This window comes from Durio zibethinus, chromosome 16 (assembly GCF_047325235.1).
Source record: "Durio zibethinus cultivar Kanyao isolate XHJ-2024 chromosome 16, ASM4732523v1, whole genome shotgun sequence".
Taxonomy (NCBI): Eukaryota; Viridiplantae; Streptophyta; class Magnoliopsida; order Malvales; family Malvaceae; genus Durio; species Durio zibethinus.
This window is the reverse complement of record NC_143177.1, coordinates 21,287,667-21,307,154: the sequence shown is the minus strand read 5'-3', so window position 1 is coordinate 21,307,154 and position 19,488 is coordinate 21,287,667. Positions and strand designations below refer to the sequence as shown.

General features: G+C 30.8%; 3 protein-coding genes across 12 annotated transcripts; 1 reads left to right on the top strand and 2 right to left on the bottom strand.

The window, feature by feature from the left end:
• The first annotated feature begins 2,335 nt into the window (after window positions 1-2,335).
• On the top strand, window positions 2,336-8,257 carry LOC111295130 (protein LNK1-like). 10 transcript variants are annotated; one of them, XM_089745363.1, is made up of 9 exons: window positions 2,336-2,577; window positions 3,135-3,247; window positions 4,533-5,110; window positions 5,323-5,536; window positions 6,074-6,277; window positions 6,431-6,784; window positions 6,886-7,034; window positions 7,670-7,805; window positions 7,904-8,257. In XM_089745363.1, the coding sequence occupies exons 2-9, from the start codon at window positions 3,224-3,226 to the stop codon at window positions 7,991-7,993; spliced, it is 1,749 nt and encodes a 582-aa protein (XP_089601489.1). In that variant the 5' UTR covers window positions 2,336-2,577; window positions 3,135-3,223; the 3' UTR covers window positions 7,994-8,257. The 10 variants fall into 10 exon arrangements, with proteins under 10 accessions (XP_089601489.1, XP_089601487.1, XP_089601488.1 ...); XM_089745361.1 differs by having other exon boundaries at window positions 5,323-5,647; XM_089745362.1 differs by having other exon boundaries at window positions 3,131-3,247.
• Window positions 8,258-8,720: 463 nt separating this feature from the next.
• Window positions 8,721-10,881, bottom strand: LOC111295111 (GDSL lipase-like). The gene is made up of 5 exons (XM_022888486.2): window positions 10,503-10,881; window positions 10,309-10,430; window positions 10,018-10,227; window positions 9,697-9,943; window positions 8,721-9,383 (listed from the first exon to the last, which is right to left on the bottom strand). Exons 1-5 carry the CDS (start codon window positions 10,813-10,815, stop codon window positions 9,148-9,150), a joined length of 1,128 nt encoding a protein of 375 aa, XP_022744221.2. The 5' UTR covers window positions 10,816-10,881; the 3' UTR covers window positions 8,721-9,147.
• A 6,503-nt stretch (window positions 10,882-17,384) lies between these two features.
• On the bottom strand, window positions 17,385-19,262 carry LOC111295121 (GDSL esterase/lipase 5-like). The gene is made up of 5 exons (XM_022888496.2): window positions 18,947-19,262; window positions 18,742-18,863; window positions 18,417-18,626; window positions 17,838-18,090; window positions 17,385-17,715 (listed from the first exon to the last, which is right to left on the bottom strand). The coding sequence occupies exons 1-5, from the start codon at window positions 19,197-19,199 to the stop codon at window positions 17,480-17,482; spliced, it is 1,074 nt and encodes a 357-aa protein (XP_022744231.2). The 5' UTR covers window positions 19,200-19,262; the 3' UTR covers window positions 17,385-17,479.
• Window positions 19,263-19,488: the final 226 nt, after the last annotated feature.

Sequence of the window (19,488 nt, the reverse complement as noted above, 5' to 3'; positions counted from 1 at the left end):
GGGGTTGTAGAAGGGGACCTAAGCTAGGCCCTCTAAATCCGATGAGAACTCCCCCTCATCTCTCTTTCTTCGGCTTAGTTATTATTTCATTTTTGCTTTTTTTAGAATCTCTCTTGTTATTAAAGCCTTTACTATAAGAAGACTTAGACTTCTAAATAGGAGTATGATTCCAAGCTAGAGTAGTGACAGAAATCACCACAACGTCAGAAAAAGAAGATAAATAAGAAGACTTTTTATTAAAAAAAAAAAGAGTAAAGACACTACTTGGAGCTGACTCAAAAGGAATGATTAAAGGTTGAGCAACAAAAGAAGAAAGAGAAGGTTAAGAAGGTTGAACCCCAGAAAGAGGAATAGTAGAAAAAGAATAAGCACATGCCTTTTTTACCTGTTTTTCATGTTAGCCTTGCAGACATTCAACCTCGTTAAGGGAAAATCATATTTTGGGCAACCTTTAAGAGCCTGCATTTACAAAAATTGAGGTTAGTTTAGAAAATATATGTACCAAATGGGTCAATCAAGCACCCACTGGTTTGATACTCTGACTATTCCGTAGGGGGATAGAATATTAGAGGCATTTTAGGTCCAAAGGGCATTTTGGTCTTTTTCTTCATTAGAGATAGTCAATAGATAGTTAGGGGTATTTTGAACTTTTAGGTAGACATGATATATTTAGTGTCATGTTAACTCGGTCACGTCATTATTGTGCCTCACAAATCCCTCACATTTTGCCTATAAATAGAGAAATATAGATAATATCATTTCATTCCCATTATATTAAAACTTTTTTGCTTTTTTTTCCTTCCGACCTTTCTTGTATTTACCTTTGATTTGAGTATTGGAGTGCAAGCACAAGGGACACCGCCTGCTTTTATCTTCAACTGCTCTCTTTTCTTTTTTATAATTTTAAGATTTGATCTTTCAGCTCAGAATTCGACACAAATATTTATTTTGAAACTAAATTTATTTATTGAACTTTATTGATTTGTAAATTTTGATTTTTAAAACAAATTAAAATGATGATTTTTTTAATAAAAATTTCACAAATTTAATTTAAAAAATATTTTCTAAGTTTTATTGGGTTAGACATAATCACTCCTAGGCAACGTGGGTTTCTTTTCAAGCATTTCCATGGCGGGTGAAAGCTGAAACAGTGTGAAACATACCTTGGGAAACTCTCCACAGTTGTGTGATTATATGCAACATCATCTTCGGGAGATCTACTATTTGATTAAACGAGTTAGATAGGCTTGTTGCTTGCATTGCCAAGAAGGGTTCAAGTGAAGTTCTTGAACAAGCAATTTCCATGTTATGATCACATAAATCCTAGTTACCTCAAAGAGTCAAAGTCACACTCTAAAGTTCTTAATTTGTTCGGTAGTGTTAGAAGATCCTCATCACCTTCTGTTTTACCACAGGTTTTGTTTGTTGAATCAATTTTCTGTGTCCATGAGCTGCATTGCTATGAGCCAAATATCGCATTGAATTATTAACTTAACTTGAATAATCATTTGTTCTTCGTTATACAAAAATCACAGCAGCAATTTTAAATTAATTTTTAAATTTAAAATTTAATCAGATTAATTTATACAATAATTTTTAATAATTTATAATCAATAAATTTAAAATTTAAAATTTATAAATTTTTTTAATTTTCAAATTATGATTTTTTATATCAAATAAAAAAAATTAACTTATACTTAAAAAGAATTAAAAAATGGTGCTACTATTTCTAATTGCCAGTATAATTTTGGCTAGCGAATTCTAATTCTATTTTATGGTAATCCAAACCTCTTTGTTGATATGATATTGGGCAAAAAAAAAAAAAAGTGGATTTTATTTTCCAAATAAATAAATAAATGGATTTTCACAGTCCCTTTCATTTTTTTACTGCCAGACCAGTGCCAAGTGTGCAATACGAGCGTCAGCGTTGTGTCCGCAAAATCACGCGAAGTATTTTACACGGCCACCCCTTCCCTCATTTAATTTTAAGTATTAAAAAAATAAAAGTAGTTAAAATGCTTGACTCCACAACAAAAAAAATTATTTTAAAATTATCAACCCACCAACTGACGCTAAACCACGTGACGGCCACCATAGAAAATTCCTCGCCAAGCGGTCCGAGACACGTGTCGACTTTCCCGATGTCTACATGGACGTGGACCAATTACGGCACGGAAACTGATCGGATCTCATCGCCCTACTCTCATCCACTAATTCTGATATCCAACCCCTTCTGCCACTGCTGTTGTTTTGATCTCCTCTCCACGTGTCGTCCTTGGACTTACCTCCTTTACGTTTTAACCTTTTAAAAATTAATAAAATATTTTTTAATCCCATTCACAGAAAAAACAAAAAAATAATAAAAAAAATCGAGTGCTCTCTTTGTTCTCCAGAATCTCCCAGAAATCTCGTCTTTTGAGTTTAGGGTAAACAAGTTGGTTCAATAAACTGGTGAATAACTTTGTACTGTGGATTTCGGAGCCTTCGTTTTTTGATAAAATTTTTCGTTTCCCGGAAAAAATCTGTTCTTTTTTTCTTTGGAGTATTTGATTTTCTGGGGAAAATTGTCCATTTCAGGTGAGACTTAGTTAGGTGATCGTTCTGGTTTATTTTTTTCGTTGAAACTTATTTTTTTAGTTGATTTGTTTAGATTTGTCTTGGTTGTTGATATATTTTTTTTGTTTGGTTGCTGAGAAGATGCAGTAAATGAAACGGAATTTTAGTTTTTTTTATTTTATTTTTAAGATTAAGAAAGAAACATCTTGATAACGGTCAAGCTAAATCTGGAACTAATTGTGCTTACAATATTATTTTTTGCTGTTATTAAATTTTGAAAATTTTTTTCCTGAATTCTTCTGCAGTTTGGTTGATGAGAAAAAATTGATAGGAAAATAAATTTATAAAAGAAAATAATCGTTGAATTTAAATACCAGATTACTATAATATTTACTGCAATAAAAGCTGCGGAGTAAATTTGGTGCTTTGATGCTGGAAAGCAATTTACTTTTTGTTTGACGTGTATTCAGAGTTTTAAGATTTTAAACTTGATTGTATTTCAAAATTTGACTTGGTTTAATTTCTCCTGAAGGATTGTTTTAATTTGTTGTAATTATTCTGTTTTCTGCGTCAGAAAGCTTAACCAGACATAAATTGTCTGCCATAAACATGAAAGAGGATCAAAAGATTGAATTTGTGTTTAGTGGTGGATAAGGATCTTGGAGGAATGTCTGACTTGTTTATGTATGAGGTAAGTTTCCTAGTTCACCTTTTAAGTTTATCAGTTTACTTTCATTTTCTTGTAGGACAGTGCTGCAATCTAATTAAAGTTCCTGTGGGATGTAATAATTTCAGCTTATTGCTTCAATTTGAGATTTGGTTTTACTTTCAGTTATTCACTAGATTTCACATGCCAATAGAACTTGTAAGTTGTATAGCATGAAAAAGCGCCTCTTTTGTTATTTCTATTAGTGGAGGGAAACAAATTTGTTGAAGGTTTGAAGGTGTGATGGATTTGTTATGGAAAGAAAGAAACTTAGGTACTTTACTTTGAATCTTTTTGGTTCCTTTGTTTGTAGCTTTGCTGTTTCCTATTGGACTTTGTTGATGAATAAGGATTTTAGGGTTTAGTTTTCTCGTTGCCTTTTGGAGCAGGCTACGTTTAAGTCGTAGTTTGAGATTTTTTTTTGTCAGTGATGGAGTGGGTATTTTCTGTGTTTATACTAAATCTGGTTTTCAAGTTATATTATATAATATGTATATATAGATTTATATTTATATATATGACTATGATATTGGAATGGCTGTTCAATTTTGCTCTTTTCATCAAGGATTGGACATTCTGATAAGCATCGATGAATTTTCCTCCAAAATATCGCTTTTATTTTTTATTTTAATGGATTGAACCCAAGCTTGTTAGCAGGATACTGATATCATCGCACCAAATAACAATTCCTTTGTACTGATGTCTTCTTCTTGGTTTATTGTTTTAAATAAGGTTTTATTCATTTCAAGGACTTGATGGCATATGTTAATGTTACATTTGTTCAATAATGCGAGTTTTTGGTGCAATAAAGCCATTAACTAGTTCAATGGCAAAAATCTTGGGATTGAAGTGTGCAAGAGCATGGGCTCAAGCACAAGATGATCACTTTATCATACTTTTACTTTTTTTTTTCAAAAAATTAATAGAAAGAAAAAAGAAATAAATAAAAGATGAATCGAAAACCAAAGACAAATAGCAAATAGCAAAAAGCAAAAGCATCTATCAAATGAAGCCTTAGGAATAGGATTTATGCTGATGGGATCATAATTGATGGCTATTTTTTTGAAGTGTTGCTTTTCAGATTCGCCTTGAGTCTCCTTAGTGACCTTAATGTTTTTGGTTGGTTTACCATTTTAAGGAATGTGTTGTGCTAGCTAAGGGATGTAATTCATATCCTCCCTCTAAAATTATCTTAAACTTCATCTTCTTTATTTTCATTTCCTTTGATGTACAACTGATAATGACTAAACTTGTGTAATTGATGTTACAGCTTGAAGATAATGTTTGGGATGAATTTGGTGCTAGTGATGATCATATAGTGCCTCGTGCTGTTGATGAATATGGGGCTCAATTCAAAGTTCAGGGTGATGGTCGGAAGAAACCACAACATGAAGTGATTGGAGTTACTGGTAATGCTGGTAATACAAGTAAATATGGTATTTTGGGGGCGAAGGAAAAAGGCTTACATACTTTGACCAAGAACAGAATGTTAGAAAAGGGTCTGTGGTCTCACAGTCCTGATGGCGTGTTTCCCAGTTCAGGTGATAATGATTCACTCAAAGAAGTTACAAGCATGGCTTCTGATGATCCAAGGATGTCCAGCCATGGTCTCAAAACTGGCAATGTAGTTTCAGTTGGTGGTGAGTTCTGTGCTGATGATCCTGCCTTGGTTGACAAGTGTGCCACAGAGGACAATAATGTCTACCATTTTCCACTAAATCAAATATCCCAAACTGATGATGATCTCAGCTTTTTTAATAACAGTCATGAAGAAAAAGAAAACAGCGATCTTTTATATTATGGCTGGGGAGATATTGGGAATTTTGAGGATGTTGACAGGATGTTCAGGTTGCTCTCGAAATTCCATTATTAATTATATTTCATGTTACTCTTTACTATGTAAAATCTGACAGGTAGCTTCAGTAGGACCTCCCCATGTGAGTATAACTTAAGTATCTACATTCCAATATCCATAAGAATCAACATATATGTACCTGCACCATATATGTATGTACTTTTCAATTACAACTAATAATTAATCTTTCTTATTGTTCTTGCAGAAGTTGTGATTCAACATTTGGGTTGGGGAGTCTCAGTAATGAAGATGATTTGTGCTGGTTTTCATCTTCACAAGCTAATGAAGGATCTCAAGATGCATTGAGCGCTGATGCTAAACTGAAGAGTGTACCAGAACATTGTGCAACTTCTAGGCCAGACGGTGCAGGTCCTTCAGCTATTGATTCCAACAAGAATAGTGTATTTCTAAGTGACAAAGTAAGCTCCCTTAATATGAGTGGTAATAATTCTGGTCTTTCTCACATGTCATCTTTGAATGCATCCCACACAGAATCTGAAAGCAAAGATGATTTGACACCCAATGAGCTGGTTAGTAAAATCTTTCTTGTTTCAAAATGATTTCTCTCTATTGATCTTTCTAATTTCACATTTTGTGTAGAAAAATCTGGATATCTAGTTTTTGGCACCTATAACTTGTCATCCTCCAAAAACATTTGAGGCTCTTTTTCTTTCTGAATATGAATTCGATGCTACAATAAATTAAGATGACAAGTAGAAATCTAACTATTGTGGTATTTTGAAGGAAAATGCAGCCTACTACCATCATGAATTACATTGTCTTTATTGTGCTTGTTCATAATTGATATAAAGCTCCAATCTAGAGTCAGATAACAATTGATATTATCCACTCTTAAGCTATTTTCGTACTGAGATTATTTGCTATAAGTTTTTCCTGATGTATCTTTGCCATGTGGAATCTTCATTATATTCTCCTATTGCTTTTCTGAATTGCAGATCAGCCCACAAATAAAGCAGTCAAGGCAACTAAGCGCATCAGGAGAAAGAAAAGATCAACATCTGGAAAATGGTGGTTCTTTTCACCAATATGGTAACATCAAGCAGTTTTCAGACGTGAAGGACCCCTTCAGTGATTCATCCTGTCAACTCTTCTTCCCATCAGGCCTTCAGGGGCACAAACAAAACATTGGACCTGATTCTGTGAGTTACATACAGACAAATATTCCTTTTATGCATCTCAGCTACAGCAGTCCTTTAGATCAAATTTCAATGTGTTCAACTCTATCTAGTACCAAATCCAAAAATAACGGCCATCCTTCTTCAACAAATGAGTCATTTTATGCATCAAATCAGGTACGGTCTATAGAGAGCTATTGTGGTCCTTCATTTAAGGTTCCTGCCATTATAACGAATGAGAAGAGGGGAAAGCTACATCACCAACAAGATACACAAGTCCCACTAAATAGGAATGTCAAACATGCAAAAAGGGAAAGTCAGGTGGGATTTTGTGACTCAGTTACTGTGCAAAAGCTGGTCTGTCAGTCTGAACAGGATGAAAGCAAAAGTGAAGTTGGAGGAGTTAGTGTAGGAAAGCCAGTGGAATTAGATTCTTCAAATGCACAGGAGAGTTCTTATGTAAGTTCTGTGTCGGATGAAGTCTCACTAGAAGCAACTAGTTTTCGGCAGCTTCAACAAGTCATGGAAAAGGTATAATAGATGGAACAATTTTGTGATGTGCATGTGCACTTGTTCTTTTTGCTACTCATGAACAAGGTAATTGATCAAGTTTAAACTGCTTGAATTTTCAGTTGGATATCAGGACAAAACTGTGCATACGGGATAGTTTGTATCGTTTGGCTAGGAGTGCTGAACAAAGGCATAATGGCACGAATACAAAAGGTGGCAAGAGAAATGATAAAGATGCAAGTGGTCCATTTGTGGCTGAAGAAACAAACAAGTATGTGTTTGTCGCTTGAACGTGAATTTCTTAGTACATTTTACTTTGTAACCATTACTCAAAATTTGACCACTGGATAGTGATATATATATATATATATATATTTGATATATATATATTTATATATATTGGATAATGGTGGTGTTGAATTCTGGATAGTTGAAACCTATGGTGGGTAGAAATTTTTTTGAGTGGTTCAATTTTTTTGGCTTCCTAGAGACTAGGGACAACCCAATTACTTTGTGCTAAAATTGTTCTAATTATTAAAACAGAGGCATTCTTAATTTGAATTTTGAACTATAGAATCTAAAAGGGCATGGTAACGAATTGAAAAACCATGCAACTTAGAAGCTTAATCCGTTAGGTTAGGATTTAATAATAGTTTGCAATCTTGAACATATTGATTGAGGCTCTCTTCTTCACCTACATTCCTCCCTTCTGCTACAAACATTTGTGGAGAAAGAATTATAGAAGCAAACTTGGTAAGAATCTGCGTGGCTGTTCTAAACTATGAACTTTGTGTTACATCTTGAGTGTTGTGTGTATTTTTCCTCCTTTCTTTTGTCTTCATTCTTTATTAACACAATCTTCCAATCAATTCTTTTTCTAGTAATTCTAAGTATTGGTTTTTTCAGGTGCAATGGATTCATGGATATGGAAACTGACACAAACCCTATAGATAGATCCATAGCACACTTGCTATTTCACAGGCCGTCAGGTCAATCTCTAAGGCCTACCACCGACACTGCATCTTTTAACTCCCATGGCATTGTAAGTATTCGCTTTATCGCTTGTTGTTCTTTGTGTTGAACTTGAAGAAAATAAGTGTTTCGTGACTTCAAGCCTTATTATGTGGATTGGAATGGCAGGTTCATGGCTCTATCTCTAGTCCACCTGGGATGGCGGAAAAACAAATTGACCACGAAGAAACTGTGGCTGCTTCAGATAAAAAGTGCTGACAAGAAAGAAGTGTCTGCAATAACTGGGAATTTGTTAAACATCAGTGCAGCCTTGTAAAATTTAATCTATTTATGACCATTTAAAATGATTGTCGTGAGGCCTTAAACATAAAATGCAGGTTGGTTCCGTGTTTTATAGGTTGATTTGTTAGATACACGATGTTTTGTCTGTGTTGTTATAAATCCTTGTAATGGTTTGTGATAAGCTACTTGTCCGCTTATCTGTCACTAACACTTCAAAAAATTTCTGTTTGCTTTCTCAAACTATTCAGCGTTCTTGTAACCAATTTCCGGAATTTCTCTTATATGATTATCATGAATATATATATATATATATATATATATATACACGTATATATAATTATTATGGTTAAATGTCATTAGATCTTTTAGGGTGTATTTAAATCCGATTTTAACATTATCATTGTTGATGGCTACGTTACGTGCTGGAAAAATTATGAATTTTTAACTCAATGATCATGATTTAAATTTTGATATATTTAAGTAAAAAATTTTTTCCAAAATTTGGTCATAATTATGGCAGCATGAGGTACATTATAAGTACGTGGTAATTTAGAATATTTTATGAATATAGTATAAAAATATAATATAAAAATAATGAGTTAAAATTTTAATAATAATTATATATAAATTTAATAAAATTAAAAAAATATATTTTATATTTTATATTTATAAAAATTATAATACGTAATTTTTACTTAAAATATAAAATAAATATATAAATTTAAATATTTTATATAATATAAATATTTTAATCATGAGATATGTTTAATATCGTGACCGTCAGTGAAACAGTGAGGGAAGTCTTGAATGACCAACAAGCAGCTGGCTTTCGGGGTGCTGTCTGGGAAGCATAAAACAACAAACTTATGGGCCCAACCTCCCATACATGTATAAATCAAAACTTTGATGAAATGTTGTCGGTCACTTTTTTGTGGTGGCTAAAGCACGAAATTTTGACAAGAAAAAATCGAGAGGAAAGTATTTTGCAAGTTGATGCACCTATTCTCATCAAGCCTTTATTGGACAAAGATATGATGTGGAAATGGTCTATCATCATTATTGCATTCGGTCTTTGCACTTCCTGATGTTATTCTCCAACGGCGTTGGAATGATCATAAAAATTTGGTGTCTTAGGCTTCAAATAGTGTTTTGAGATTGTAAGGCCATACGATATAAGTACTTCCAGCCCATATTAGCTCTGCAAATTGCTGGTAAGCCTTTTCCGAGGGATGATAGGAGTCAAAGAAGAAATATTCACCAGGATTCTCACATAAATGAAACTCTGTTATCCCTCTCTTCCCTCCACAGCTGTAAACTCCTCCCAACAGACCGGAGCCGCAACATGCCCTCGTCGCATCCTTGAAACCTTCACAGCATAACCCACAAAAATATTTTCATCTAAAATAGACCCTGCTTATTCAACGCCGGCAACACTTATGGAATTAGAACAAGCAATTTATGTATTTGTGTACGGTTCTTTTTTTGTTAAACGGGCATAAAATACAAAATTTATGAATCAGAAACGTCAAACACGAAATATATATTTTTTGTTTTTATCAAATCGTTAAAAATTTAAATCATGTCATTTTCAACTTTTTTTTTATATTGTTTTTATCAAAGTTTCATGTTTAATATGATCATATGCTTAAATGGAATATGGGAAGATGTCCTAACATTACCATATTTTGAAGGGTTGTTCAACCTTTCATTAACAGATTTGTAGAAATTGAAATAGGCATATTTGAACCCTTCAAGCTGGTTCTCTAGCTGATTGAGGGTTTTGGGAAGTTCTCCATTGTGCAGTTTTGCTATTGCTGTGACTTCATCAATGCAAGAACCCCCTGCTTTTGCTTTCAGGTATGGTAAACAACCCAGCGGCATCATATTTGGAAACCCAAACTTCCTCCCTCCTTTCTTGTATATTTCCTGAATCAATTTAAAAGTAGATTTTAAGCAACTGCAAATCAAAAGAAAAGTGAATGGTGGAAAGAGAAATTTACTTTGAGAGCAACAGTCAGGTTGCCAAGCACCATGAAAGCAAACTCTTCATCTGACGCACTTGAGTTTCGGGTCAAGTAATCATTGCCTCCTATACTGATCAAGTAAACAGCTCTGGACAACAATTTCTTGGCCTCAGCATCTCCTAGTTCTTGTCTCAATGATTTCTCAACTTTCTTGAAGTATTTTATTTGTGTTTCTAAGTCTACAACCTGTCATTGAACCAAAAGAAAGAAGTTCATAATGTAACTTTCACTAAAAATGACAGTACAAAATAAAACTAGAGCACATACAAATCCTTGATGAGATTCAACTAGAGCTCCGGCTCCTCCAGATGCAAAGTTCACCCCATCTGTGAACTTATGATTGCCAGGCTGTAAATATGTTGGAATTATCGGTAACCCAGCAAACTGAGCTGTAACAAAATTGTAAGAGTCAGAGTCAATGAATTTGTGTTGGAAACTTGAAATATTCGAAGTGCTTTTACCAATAAAATCTGGAATCAGACGCCCATCAGAAAATCTGCCAGTAGGGTACTTGAAGAAGGTCTCACCATAAGGCCAGAAATTTGCCTGAAAATCAAAAGTGGTGTTGATATAGTTGTTGTTTCCAGGATCAAAAAGCGAATCACCAAAGATGAACAAAGCAACATGGGTTTCAGGCAGATTATGGCAGCTAATCAGGTTGAGAAAGGTTGTAAAAGACAGCAAGAAACAAAAATGGGCCCTTACGTTTGCCATCATGTGAAAAATAAAACTGGTTTGCTTTAATTTATGCTCTTCCCTCTTGACCAAACACATGCTTTTTATAGGATTCTTTTCTTTCAATTCAATATGAAAAGTGACAAGAAGGAAACAGCAAAATCGGACTTTGGTTTGGAGGCGGCTTTAAAATGTGGGTTCACCATATCCGAATTAAAGATAAAACTGGTTAGGTGCTATCGTTTAAGACGTCGATATTCAAAGATATCTACAATCTCTCTCATTTCCTTTTCATTTTTAAAATTTTGAGATATATACTTTTTATGATACAAAGGAGATTACATTTTAAAAATAAAAAAAAAATTTAAATAATAAAATTTAAATCTTAAATTCACTAAATGTTACCATGTATTATATAAATCAACAAAATTAAAACATCAAATTCGTATTATTCGAATTATATAAAAACTAATAAAGCCTATGAACTGTCCGAATGATTGTTACCTTCAATGGAAGATAACTTATTTTAAGGTTATCTATTTTTTTTTTTAAAGTAAATAGTAAATTGTAGGGAAACAAAAAACAAATGGATGAGTGATGACTCACAAGTCACAATTTTACTATACTGATTATGTAATTTTTTATTTTAGTGCTCAAAAAGGAAAATAATTTTTGATCCTACACTTTTGTTTTTGTTATTTTTCCCTTTTCACGTGGCAAAAATTTAATGATTTACTTTTAATTTTTGAAAATTGTATTATTTATAAATAAAATGACTTGAAGTAAATAAGTTCATTTCACTAAGGCATGTCAATGGATAGAATATAAGATAGGAAAATATTTTTAATTCTCATTTTTTATTTTTTATATTATATTTATTTCTATACTTATATTTATGGATATTTTAAATTTATTTTTATTCTTGTTTTTGTGAGTATTTAATAAGTATGGGCAATCTCAGTACCTGTTGCTTTAAAAAAATAAATTTTTTTAATTTTATCTTATACATTTAAATATTTTTTATAAATAAATATTTTTTAAATACAAATATATTAGTTCTAATAAATTTAAAATAAATTTTATATTATTAAATAAAAAATTAATTTAATAATATATAAAAATATATAAAATACGGGTATGAAATATATTTTATATTATTCATTTTTGTACCCATGCTTAATAAAAAATTTAAAATCATATTCATCATTATTTCTATATTTAAATTTAATACCCATATGTATTCTTATTAAGATAAAAAAATCAATTTTTTTTATCAAATTTGAATAAGATTAGCATGCTTAATTTCAACTTTAAATTATCTAATAAAATTTTGTAATAGGATAAACAAAAGTGTAGCATCAAATAGTATTACTCAATAAATATGTTTGTGACCAATGAAGATAAGCAAATTATTTGATATTTAAATTTTTTTAAAAATAAGTAATTTAATTCATTTGGTTCATATATTCACTTTTAAAAAATAATTATTTAAATAAATAATATTAAAAAAATTGATTTAAAATCATAATGTATGATTTAATTTGGATCAGTTTTTTTATTTTATTTAAATTAAGTTTAGTTTTAAATGTATATATTAAGTTTGGATAAAATTTAAGATTAATAATAAAAATTAAATAAAATAAAATCATTCAAATTATATATTTTTATTAATTTATATATATTTAATTTTTTTATAAAATAAAAATAATTATTTTATATCTAAATTTATTTAAATATATTAAAAATTATAGTAAAATAATATATTAAAAAATTAAAGAATTAAATTTAAAAAATCTATGAGCCAAACTTAATAGTAAAATTCAGTTTGAAATAGATCCATTTAAAAAAAATAGATTCAAATTTTCATCGAATTTAAAAACTTATAATATTATTTAAAAAAATTAAATTAAATCCGAAACGTTATTAGTTATTAATAAGGAGGTGCATGCAATAATAGAGTTAAACTTCATAAATCCCAACAGAGAAACAATCCCAGTTGGCAATTTCCAATTACAAATATGAAATTAAACAAAGCCTAGAATTTAAAGAGGAGCAGCATCATAACCCAAGAAAGGCCTTCCACAAGAAGAAAGTTTAGGATTCCAGGGATAATAATCCTCATGCAATGTATCCTAAAGCTTGCGAAACCCATTCTTGGAAACCCCAAATCCAAACAAAAATTCAATGAACACCACCACCACAGCACAAAAAGAGAAAATTTTCTGCTTTTTGGGGGGATTTTTTATCTGGGTATTTTTGGTTTTAGTGTCTTTTTGGATCCGAGAGAAAAAAGAGAGTGAATTTTTGGATGGATGCTGCTCAGCTGGTGAGGTTGAGACGGTGGTTCGGTTGGGCCTTTTTTTTTCTTATAGAGTTGGCCTTTGTGGCCTATTAGAGAAAACATTTTCAGGGTCAATCAAAGTCCGCGTTCAATAGGCTTGCTAATACATCAATAATCAGTCAATAAATTAGATTAAAGTTATCCCCAAATCTTTGTTAGTCAGCCATTTGTGAAAATTGAAGCATAATTTCATGAAAAGTGTCTTTGAATTGCAATTGGGTTGGATAATTTACAGCATTTATTAATGGTTTGAGGTTTGTTGGAACATTTATTTAATTTTTTAAAGGGGATAATTGTAATTATAAGTTACAATGATATTTCATGTTTTGGAAAAAGGAAAACGGAGAAGAGAAAAGCGGCGAAAACGAGAGAAAATGAGAGGGGCAGAAACCTAATAAAAGTAAATAAAATAATAAAAATTTAGCCTCTAATTGATGAACTAAAAAATTAAGTATTAAAATTTTACTATTGAATTTGAATTATAAAAATTATTAGATATTTTCTGAAAGTTAAATGTTGAATATAAATATAATGTTTGATAATTGTAAAATATTGAATTTTAAAAATTTATCATTTTATATTTTTATCTTTAATTTTTCAAATAATGAAATATTGTCTTTAAGAAATAATAATTTAAAAAAATTTAAGAGAAAAATTTATTAAATATTTCATGTTTTAAGTGATAAATAGGTCGTTACCTACTTATGTTATTCAATATTTTTTGATTGAAAAATTTTTATTAAATGAATTTTAAAATGCATTATCAAGTGTATTGAAAAAAAAATTAAATTATTGTAAATTTTTATTTTCAATACCTAATCAAATAAGACTTTTTATTTTTAAAAATTATATAATTTATACTGCGAGCAATCAACTGTAGTAAATAAAGCCAAGCCATTAAGATCGAAGATTTTAAATTCTCAAAATAATTATGCAAATGCAATGAAATTTGTCAATGTGGGCAGCACCAAATGGTTTCTTGATGCATGTTGATGTGTTACAGGTCGAGACTTAAGCTTCGAACTCGTCCGACTCTAAGACCCGGGCATCCACTCATTCGACATCTCAGATCAATCTTCTTATCACGATTCACACCTCTTGTGAGGTATTATTCTCTCTGGTTCCCCTTACCTTATAGTTTTATCATATAAAAGGCGCCTCACAAGGAAGAGGTGATGTGAACTTTTTTATATCTTAGTGATCCTCTTATTATGTTCGATGTGAGATTTGAGAATCTTATTTAGGTCTGTGATATTCTCTTTCATCCAACCTCGTGACGCCTTCGTCACGGAGGTTAGCCATTTTACCTACCTCTCTCGAGGCGTTTGACGTGGGTTGAACGGTTTAGAGGTAGCTCTGATACTACTTGTCATGGGTCGAGACTTAAGCTCTGAACCCGTGCGACTCTAAGACCCGGGCATTCACTCATCGAACGTTTCAAATCAGTCTACCTGTCACGGTTCACACCCTTATGAGGTATTATCCACTCTGACATCTTGACTTCACGATTTTATCTTACAAAAGACGTCTCACAAGAAAGAAATGGTGTGAACCCTTTTATATCCCAATAACCTTCTTATTATATTTGATATGAGATTCAAGACTTTTTTTTAGATCCGTGATAGGTGCACTACAGTAAATTATTGTTGCAACACCATTGAAATGTATGAAAGGTTTTCTTTTATTTAATATCTGAAATAATTTTCAAAGAAAGTACGTTGTTGTTATAAAGTCAATTTAACTCTTATGGCGGACTCTGATAATTATAGTATTTTTTGCTTCCTCATGCGTCAAGGATTGTTAGCAATGGCTGTTTGGTAGTGAATTTTTAAAATCACGAAAAAAGATTACAATTTTTTATTCCCCACTTGCAGTCTGTAAGCAATAATGTAAATTGTCCTGTTCCATGACCACATTCATATTCATATAGTGACCTTTTTTTTTTTTTAATTTTTGCTTTGGGTTATCAAATTTGACCAAGAAAAAACAAATAGATCAAGGAAAAATATTTTGTCTTTCAGTGTGTTTTAAAATAAATGAATCCCAATTCATTAACTCGGATGTATTTTTATTCCAAAGATTTAAATATAGCAATAATTTAGTGAAATTCATAAAAAAAAAAAAGTTTATGCTTTTAAACTATTTGTCTCATAGAAAAAAAAAAACTAAAAATACAAAAAAAAAAAATACTTTCAACTTTGTCTAAAATAAAAAAATAAAAAAAAACCCGTGCCTGACGCCTGAGCTTCTGATCTTCTTTCACTCTGTAAATTCTAGGAGCCTCCTAACTAGCTCTTGATTTTTCTTTTTCTTTTACGCATTAATTTTCTCAATATCTTGCCGGTCAAGATAACTTTAATTTTTTTATACCGTAGTTTGCGGATAAAAGGTATTAAAATTCAAAATTTAAATTTATTATGTATAAATTTTTTAAAATAATTATATAAATCAATTAAATTATTCTTTGAATTTAAATAACCTTAATTTCTATAGTCATCTTGGGTCACAGTACCCACCAATTTCATTGCCTTGGTTATAAATCTCTCATTTCTTGATTATAAATCTCAAAGGTTGGATAAATAAGAGTTTTATTTAATTGCTTGATAAAATTATTTTTAAAAATAATATTTTAATATTTATGAAATTTGAATTTTGTATTCTTAAATTATAATATTTTGTGTAAAAAAGTGAGTATTAATTCTTGTTAAGGGAATTCTAAATATACCACCGATTCTTCTCTTTACACCCCAATATTTTTCTTCTAAAAATATTCATATAAAAAATATTAATTTTATCTTTCATTAAATTATAATTTTATCTTTTTCACATTCAATGTGTAAGACTTTTAGAAATAAATTTTTGAGAGCTTTAGTTTGAAAATCCATTTTCAAGAGCTTTGCCTTCAAAACTCTCGAAATTAGATTTCTCATAAGCTTTTAAAGTTTTTAGAAATAAAATTTTTAGAGTTTTTTTAAAACTCTTAAAATTTATTTTCAAGAAGCATGATTTTGGCAAAAAAATTTTATACTCCATCATATTTTATTTAATGTTTAAAGTTCTTAAAAATAAAATTTTGAGAACTTTAAAATTTTTTTAAAACTTAATTTTTAAAAAGCTCTCAAAATTTTTAAAAATAAATTTTCGAGAACTTGAAAATGAATTTTTGAAAACCTTCAAAATTTTTTCAAAATTTATTTATAAAAAGCACAATTTCACCAAAAAAAAAAAAAGGTTTAAGGTTTAAAATCAAGAAAAAATTAAAAGAGTAAAAAAAATATATAATTTTTGTTACATGAGATGTATTTAAAAAAAATAAAGATTTTTATTTTGAAAATAAAATGTATTTAGTAATAAAACATAAAGACAAAATTTTAAAACTCCCCCTCTTGTCAAAATGGATTGATTGTTACTTTGTTTTCATTATTTTTCTAGAATGTGATCACGAAAGACAATTCCAAATCCGGTCTGCGGTCTGCTTTCTGTGCAATTACTCCAGCCCAAGTATCACTATTTTATCCTAAACCACATGACTTTCAAAAGCTAAAGTTTATTGACTTTGAACATTTAAAGGAATCTTAAAAATCACATTAATCCACCCAGGAAGGTTTTGGATTTTATTTTTTTAATTTTTTTCTTTGACTTTTTTATTTTTTTCTCGGGTCCATACTGTTTTATTTTTTAACAAATAATGTAATTGATGCGTAAAAAAATTATAATTTAAAACACCGACTAAATTATTGATATATGATTTTTTTTGTTACAGAATAAAGTTTAAAGGATAAGTACGTGAGCTGCTTGACCAACTCTGATGACTCACCCATACGATTTTACTTGTCGACTTAGCTTACCAAATAAAAATGTTCGGTACTTTTGGCATTACATATTTATATTGGGTAAAGTTTTTAGCAGTTATTAGTAGAATTTTACTAGTGTTAAATCGTTATGAAGCTTGGGCAATTGTTTTTTTTTTTTTTTTTTTTATATATATATATATATATATATTCTATGTATACGTGATCCTTTGTACTATGTGATAATGTTCATGCAACTTTTAATTTCATGAATTTCTTTTATTATGTTATATATCCTTTGGTCAAAGATATATAATTAGTTTTTATTTTTTTCTCATCCTACAAGTAAATCTGTTCATGAGTAGAGTTGTTTGCCAAGATTAGATTTTAGACAAAAATTTTGGTCAATAATTTACTTTTATTCAGAAGATCTCAAATTTAGCGAATTATGAAATTTAATTTCGTTTTACAAAATTTATATATATAATATGAAATATATATCTCCTCTTTATAACAAACTTACTTTAAAAAAAAGGTTGAGAAAAACATATGAAAGGTCTCCACCAGGATGCAGGTTTAGAATGAGGAGGAAGGAGAGTTGCATTGGTAAAATTAAATTGATTTTCAATTTTCATACTTCAAAAAATTGTTTGAAATTGTGAGGCCATATAACATCGGAACCTCCACTCCACATTTCCTTTGCAAATTGTTGATAGGCCTTTTCTGAGGGATGAATGGAATCAAAGAAGAAATTTTCATCAGGATTCTTACACAATTCATACTCTTTTACCCCTCTCTTCCCTCCGCAGCTATCAATTCCTCGGTACAAACCAGAGCCGCAACATGCCGTCGTTGCATCCTTGAACCCTTTCACACCATATCATCATCCATACACAAAAATTGAAAAAAAAATTTCAGTTATTTATTAGTATCTGAAATACAAATTAAAAGATTTGATGCCAAAGTGGAAGGTAGGAAAGATCACATACCATATTTTGGAGGGTTGTTTAATCTTTCACCTGCAGTTTTATAGAAATTGTAATTTGAATATTTGAAGCCTGATAGCTGTTTCTCTATTTTCTGCAGGGCTTTGGGAAGTTCTCTGTCGTGCAGCTGGGCTAGCTTATTAACTTCATTATTACAAGAACCATTGCTTCCTATTTGTACTTTGAGGAGTGGTGTACAACCCAGAGGAGCAATATTTAGAAACCCAAACTTCCTTCCACCTTTCTTGTATACTTCCTATATCATTTTAATAGCTTAGTAATGGACAATACTGCATACACGTAAGAAACATACACATATGTACACATAAGGTGACTTTTTTTATTTTTACATAAAAGTTGAGAAGAAATTGTAAGTGTTGGATTCGAATTCTGTTAAAAGCCACATTCTAAGGGCTCATGAACCAATTGAATTAAGCTCAGTTACAACTTTTTATTACGTTAAAGATTTATATCATATGTTTCTTTATGCATATAATCATTTTCATTAGTAATTGAGCAACTGTCAAAAAAGAGAAAAAAGTATGGTTAGAATTAGATTTTGTGTGTTTTAAGCATATTTACTTTGAGTTGAATAGTCAGGTTGCCAATCACCATGGCAACATACTCTACATCGGACGCGGTCGAGTTTCGGGTCAAGTAGTCGTTGCTTCCTATGCTAATCAAGTAAACAGCTCTGGACAATAGTTTCTTGGCTTCTTCATCTCCTAGTTCTTGCCTCAGAGATTTCTCTACTTTCTTGAAATAGCTTACCTGAGTTTTCAGGTCTATAACCTGGAAGTCATAAAAAAGAGTAGGGAAAAAAAGAGACGTATTACAAACAGAAACAATCATAAGTATAACAAGTAATAGCAAAATAAGACCAATATGATGAGAAAACGGAACATACAAATCCTTGATTAGTTTCAACTAGAGCACCAGCTCCTCCTGATGCAAAGTTCACTCCATCAATGAATTTATGATTACCAGGTTGTAAATACGCTGGAATTAATGGCAACCCTGCAAACTCAGCTGAAACAAAATTATGAGTCAGTGGAGTTGAAATTGAGGTTGATGAAGGAAATAAAAACAGTCCGGGAGTTTTAGTTTTTTACCCAGAAAATCCGAAATCAGACGCCCATCAGAAAATCTGCCAGTGGGGTACCTGAAGAAGGTCTCACCATAGGGCCAGAAATTTGCCTGATAACGAAAAGTGGTGTTGATATAATTGTTGTTCCCAGGATCTAATACTGAATCCCCAAAAATGAATAAAGCGACATGGTTTTTGGGCAGACTATGGCAGCTTATCAGGCTGAGAAAGGTTGCGTAGGCCAGCAAGGAACATATATGAACCCTTAAACTTGCCATGGGGAAATATTTATCTTATGTTTGATCTTCCCTTTCAATGTAACTGCTTTTTATAAGTTTTTTTTTTGGTTGACTTTAGTAAATGAACAGAAAAAACATCTGTTTGAAATATGTCTTTTTTTTTTTTTTTAAGTTGCTTGTGGGTTTCGTTCCACCCCATACAAATCTACTTCTAGAAGAGAAGAGTATATCGTCAATCATTTATATATACAATTTTGTGAACTTTGAAAGTGTTAAAAGATATTAATTAAAATATTTGTAATAAATTTTAAAATTTAAAAGTCTTGAA